This window comes from Prosopis cineraria, unplaced genomic scaffold (genome assembly GCF_029017545.1).
Source record: "Prosopis cineraria cultivar Desert tree isolate PC_DT_omini unplaced genomic scaffold, ASM2901754v1 PC9, whole genome shotgun sequence".
Classification (NCBI taxonomy): domain Eukaryota; kingdom Viridiplantae; phylum Streptophyta; class Magnoliopsida; order Fabales; family Fabaceae; genus Prosopis; species Prosopis cineraria.
The window spans coordinates 13,986,770-13,993,463 of NW_026555340.1; the positions used below are offsets into that span (position 1 = coordinate 13,986,770).

The window sequence follows — 6,694 nt, forward strand, 5'->3', positions numbered from 1 at the left end:
AATTTGATAATTTAGATGAGACATGGAAATATTAGGTTGATTATGGTGGAACAATAGGATTTAATGTTAGGAAACAAAATGTTAACAGAAGCAAGAAAGACAATAGCATTATATATTACAAATATGTTTGTCCCAAGGAGGGAGTTAGAAAGCTAGATAAATGAGATTTTCAAACTAGGAAGCCTCCACAAGAAACAAGAACAAGGTGTGAAGTGAGAATGATAGTTAAAAAGGTGAAAGGAAAATATAGAGTTAGTAAACTTTTTTGGACCATAATCATCCTTTGGAGTCTCAAGAAACAATTCACATATTATCATCACAAAGGAGATTACCAAAAGCACAAACCTATGCTTTAGAGGATGCTGAAGATGTTGGCATTAAGAATGAAGCCTCTTTCAATTTACTGAGTAAGTATGTAAGAGGGAGGGCTAATTTGAGGTACAATAGAGGCGATGCAAAGAATTATTTACAATCAAGGCGGCAACGAGAGAAGGTCTACAGTGAAGCTAGATGTTTACTTTGTTATTTCCAACAACAATTAATGGAGAATCCTTCATTTTTTTTCTTGCTTACCAAATGGACTCACAAGAATAAATAACTAATTTGTTTTGGGCTGATATAAGTAATGCTTCTTTTGGAAATGTCATTTCATTTGATACAATGTACTTGACAAATTGTGACAATAAACCACTTGCCATTTTTTTAGGTTTCAACCATTATAAAGAAGTGGTAATATTTGGTGCTACTTTATTATATGATGAGATAATTGAATCTTTTAAGTAGCTTTTTGAAACTTTTCTACAAGCACATAAGGAAAATATGCTATTGACTGTGTTTAATGACCGAGACGCTACAATGACATGAACCTTAGAAGAGGTAATGCCATGTGTAAAGCATGGCTAATGCTCATTCCATATTAATAGGAATGGGTGAAATATCTGCCCTAGACTCGGATCTCCTTCTGACAGACGAGGACAAATTTTGGTCTCTCTGGTCTTCACCCCATGGCTATGGATATGATTCTTTAGAGCTCTTACTATTACAAAATGAGAAATTAACAGGGCACCTTTTACATTAATTGGAAGGCAAATGATGCAGAAAGTAAGAACAGTGGCATTTTTGTAATTATTTCCAACTTTTTCCATCAGATCTGAAATTCCCTCATCCAGATTTGTGACTTGCGCGTGATTGGCAGTGTCCACCTGGTCCTATTCGCGTGGTTCATCAAAGCTGAGCTTCTTCTTGTAGCTAAGACCTCATCTTCCAATTCTGTATCGAGCATTTTCAAATTAATGTGCTTACGCCCCATCATAACAGAAGAGATAGTGGAAATCTAAGGGGAAATCTTCATTGAGAAATTAAAAAGTTGTATTGTCAAAAATGAAGAAACTAAGGGCACAGTTGATTTTTGTTCTCATTTTTTGTTTTTAAAAATTGTTTTGTAATACAATTTTTAAAATTATTTTTAAAACAAAATGAAATGAAAATATCCTTTATTATATCAATTAAAAATAATTTTAGAATTAAAAATAAATTGATAGTAATGATTATAGACAATTAATAGTAGTAATTAATAATAAAAATTAATTAAGGTAACTATAATTTTCAACAATCAAATGTAGTGTATTGTAAAAAGAGAAAAATAAAACGAAAACAATTTAAAGTTGTTTCTATTTTTTTAAAAAACAAAAAATAAAAACAGTTTTGGAAACAATTAGATAAAAAAAATTCATCCAAACAAATTTTTAAATTGTTTTGTTTTTTTAAAAAATAGTTTTTAAAAAGGCCTGTTTGTTTTCTATTTTTACTTTTTGTTTTCAAAATTTTTTTGCAATACATTTTTTAAAATTATTTTTAAAAACAAAAAAGAAAATATTTTTATTTGTAATAATTTAAAAATAATTTTAGAATTAAAAAACTGGTTGATAGTAATAGTTACTAATGATTAACAGTGATAACTTATCGTAATAATTGGTCAAAGTAATTCTAGCTTTCAATTATCAAATGTCGGTATTTTTAAAACAATAAAGTCTTGTTTGGTTATTAAAAAGGACTGAAATGAAATGGATTAAAAAAATAAAAATAAAAATAAAAATAAGATGATAAAAAATGATAGGTGAACTACATTCATAAAGGAGAGTGGTAATTAGTTCATGGGGTTGGGAATTACGATGCATGAGATTTTTTGAGGGTATAATAATTTTCACATCTATAATATATATTAATAAGTTTTATTATACTTACCATAAGGGAGAAGAGTGATTGAGTTCATTTTTGTTTTAATTTTTTTAATTAATTCTATTTCATTCATTTCTAGTGACTAAATGAAACCTAAAAATAAAATGAAAACAGGTTTAAGACTTACATAAATAATTTTTAATTTTTTAAAAATAAGAAAAAAACTATTTTTCAAAATAGAAATCAAACAAGCATTAAGAAACTTAAGAAAAATGAGCTGTGTGAATGCGATAGTGTTGGACGAGGAATTGTGGGGCTAAAAGGAATGTTTGCAATTTGCCTAGCAAATAATGCATTGTGGTCAAAAAGTTTGGCCACTTCCTTTCAACTTACTCTACAAATCTATCACGTTCACATCAAATGTCGCAACTCTCATGTGTGTGCTTGTTGTGTGTTCATATAATAAGAGTCTTCTACATTTAATTAAATTACTTATTTCAAATGCAATAAATGGGAGGATAATAGTTTGGTTTCAAAAAAAATTAAATTAATGATAGTTAAGTCTTAGGATTAAAAGGAAATCTCCTAAACTATAAGTCTACAAGTGTTTGAGACTGTAAATTTATTTTTTATATAATGTTTCATTTTAGCTTTTGAAAATAATGTAATGTAACCCTAATCATAACAAAAATTAATTTTAATCATTAATTGATCAAAAAATAATAAAAATAGACAAAAAAATTGTAAAAAAGACCCAAAATTACAAACAAGAATCTAAAAAATTATAGAAATGTATTAAGAAAATTTTTTGGTCAACTAATGATTAAAGTTAATTTTTGTTAATAGTAAGGAGTTACATTTCACCATTTTAAAAAATTGAGTGAGAACATTACACAAAAAATAAATTTAGTTTTCAAAAACTTTTGAACCTATACTTTAGGGGTTAAATTGCTATTTAACTCTAGATCTTTGATATTTTTTTGAAAATTAAATTTAAAATATCAATTTAAATAATTACAAATTTATGAGTTTTATTTCAAATGAGATATTTCAGTTTCAATTTTAACTCTTAAATTACAATTGAAATTTATCTTTGTAAATTATTTGAATCCATACTTGCAATTCATTTTAAAAACTTTTATTGGAATTTAATTATTATTAATTTAAATTTTTGAGACTTAATTATCATTTTTTTCATTATAAATTGTGAACTTTTTAGCTATGTGTTACCATATTTTCAATGCAAATCAATTGTCATTATTCACTCAAATCAATTAAAAATTTCTATTCATCTTTTGGGAAAATTATACTAACTTTTCTGCCAGGGAAAAAATATTTCAATTACCTATATCAATATGAACCCATATTCGTAGTTTTGAAACTTGAAATGGAACTTAATTGGCTGAATTTTTTAATCCTTGTTTTATCAAATGCATAATCATTAGCATTGTGGATGGTTGGATTTTGAATTTCGAAGTCACGCGATATATTATATGGAATAAAACGGGGCAACAAAAAAAAAAATGTGCTGCAATATATGTACCATTCCAAAATCTTAAATTAATTATTTAAAGTTTATATGGAAGATTAATATATAAGAACTCTCCTAAAGTGAAAGCTTAAGAAATTAGAAGGGAAAAAAAATATAACGATCCACCCATCTACTTAAATTAAATTATTATTGCTTGATGGGTTATTTGAAGGATCAAACGACATTATTTTTGTGAGACTTTCTGCATTTAAAAATAGACATTTCAAGTTTTCCATAAAGTCTTAATTTGTCATTTTTGAAAGTCTATGAAATAAATTATAATTTTATAAAATTTATTAAGAAAAATGTGATATTTCCATGAGAAATTAGATGACACGCCGAATCTATGAGACAATAGAACATTTCAATCGCAAAGGGTTCAAAAATAAGGAGTTTGGGTCTACTAGGGCGTGTAGTTTATGTCAATTTAAGCTTATTTTGAAACATTTAATCATTATTAAAGTAAGGTTTTATCTTCAGTTTATTTATATTTTCTTCAAGTTTGATCAGTTAATTTCCTTCCTTTACTTAAATCTGAACTTATGATTGAAAATCTGCGTATGAGTTTAATTTGTAGATGAAATATTGCAAATTAATGAGCTCTTCAACTTAATTTGAGTCACTTGCAAACATATCCTCAATTGTTGAAATAGAAAAAAAGAAATAATACAACTTTTAGTCTCTTAAATTTGTCTTAGATATTAATTTGATCCTTCAAATTTAATTTTTATCAATCTAGTCCCTTAAATTTATTTTGTTTATCAAGTTGGTCCTTAATCTTTAAAAATGAGATTACACTATTAGAATTTGCTGAGACGGATAATAGAATATGGATGGAAGCCATGTAAATTAATGAAAAAATATATATAATCACTTAGGAAAAAAGTAGACTTTGAAATTTAAAAAACAAGAGAATAAAACATCATCTAAGAGATTATATTGATAAAAATTAAATTAATTTGTTCTCATTTAGTTACATATACATGTCAAGTCATCAACATATGTTACATATTAAATTATTTTAAAAGTCAACTTGTATTTTAAAACTTAAAGGACTCACATGATAATTTAAGAAAATATAAGGGATCAAATCGATAAAAGTTAAACTTAAGAGACCAAATCAATAACCGAGGCAAATTTAAGGGACTAAAAATTATATTATTCCTAGAAAAAAATATCAATGAATTATTGCATTTTAGTATTCGGCTCCATTGCAAATCAGCTTTTTTGTATGGAAATATATATATATATATATATATATGAGAGAATAGTGGTAGGAATGAATCCTTTCCAGCTGTAAGAATATAAATGGAGAGAAATGTATTTCGGCAGGCCTCACTTGATATGTTGGGCACACTAAACTCATCTCTCGTTTTTTCTCTTGAGCTAGAATCTAGATCTATTTAAGGAGGATCCAAATTCAAAGATGATTATTATTATTTGATTTGGAATATATCCAATACAATGATCTGCAACTAGTTTCACCTTCTCATCAAATGATGTCAATCTTCAAACCCTTCTAATTGTCCATCCTCAAGTTAGATGCCTCAAGTTTGCCCCTCAAATTAACATAAAACGTTTATTGAAGGCCTTTCCTCTGTAGATAGAGAGAGATTCTTGGTCCAAAATTTGGGGGATGTGATTTGATTGCAGACACACATGATCATATTGCTCAAAATCCGAAAGAGTAAATAGCTTATGAGAGCACTTTTCTAGTTTCAGAGGCTCCAAAAAGTGTCAGTAAACCGCTCAAAGTTGAAAAACAGGTACTGTAAAATTCTATGCAACTCAAGTTCCATGCCTCAAAGTTTGATCACAAATGAACACAAAAAAATTGGATTGAAGAACTTTTCTGCGCAGCTAGAGATTTCTGGAGCAAATTTTGCTAATCTCAGGTGACACTAACTCAACAGATTGGTCAAAATTTTAGGCCAATAGCTTATGGGACTTTATATATATTTTTCTGGTTTGAAAGTCAAATTTGAAGGGGCAATTTCAAATATAAAAAGGGAAAAAGAAAGAGAGAAGAGATAAAGGGAATGAAGAAGCTGTGATTTGGATTCTGAATTAGCTAGTTAATTACCTCTAGCACATGTTGTGATTACCTCACAGCCTCTGTGATATGGATTTGCTGGTTTGGCATGGCAATTATAGTATGAAGCTCCAGGTCTGTCACAAGGAACCATGTCTCTTCTGAGAGTCCCATAACTGATATACTTCTTCTGCATTGCCAGAATTCTCCTATTGCTCTCAGAATCCATCATCTTTGTCTCTCTGTCTCCAAAGCTCAAGCACTCTCCAATGCTTCCTGTGCATACCCTACTTTTGGTTATTATGTCAGATACTTCACTTTGCTTTAGAGAATTGAGGTCCATAAGAGGCAAGCCATGGCAGATTGGGAGAACAAGTAACAGATAAAGGAAGAATGAGATGAAGAAGAAGAATCTGGTTTGGGACATTCTGTGTTTTTTTGGTGCTTTCTTGTTTTCAGATTTTGGTTTTTTGAAGATTTTGTTGCTGTTTGTGATGGGAAAGGTAGAAACTTTGGTTATTTGTTTGGAAGGTACCTCAGAAGTATTTATATCAACAAAGTTGAACAATAAATCTTATAAATTCATAAGTTTAATAGAAATTTGACAAAATTTTAATAATAAAAACTAAAGAATATAATTAGTCACTAGACTAAGTCAAGTGGTAAGAGTGGAATGTTATGTAGGTAGAAATCAAAGTTCAAAACCCAATTTATATTAAAAAGAAAAAAGAAACTACATAATTAAAAAAATGAAAAATCAATTATTTAATTATAATTTAGTCTCTAAAATTTAACTTGTTCAACTTAGTACTTCAAGCTTCAACCCTTTAATCATTATTTGTCCTTATACATTTTTTTTAAAGAAAAATCAACTAGCCATTCAGAGAATTGAGTTGTAATGGTGTTAAAAATACAAGAGTTAAATGATTAATTTTGCAAAAATTATTAACCAA

At 28.0% G+C, this 6,694-nt stretch overlaps 1 protein-coding gene across 1 annotated transcript; it reads right to left on the reverse strand.

The window, feature by feature from the left end:
* Window positions 1–1,129: 1,129 nt before the first annotated feature.
* On the reverse strand, window positions 1,130–6,258 carry LOC129320901 (protein RALF-like 24). Its single transcript, XM_054966576.1, has 2 exons — window positions 5,793–6,258; window positions 1,130–1,269 (listed from the first exon to the last, which is right to left on the reverse strand). Exons 1-2 carry the CDS (start codon window positions 6,166–6,168, stop codon window positions 1,145–1,147), a joined length of 501 nt encoding a protein of 166 aa, XP_054822551.1. The 5' UTR covers window positions 6,169–6,258; the 3' UTR covers window positions 1,130–1,144.
* Between the last annotated feature and the right edge of the window lie 436 nt (window positions 6,259–6,694).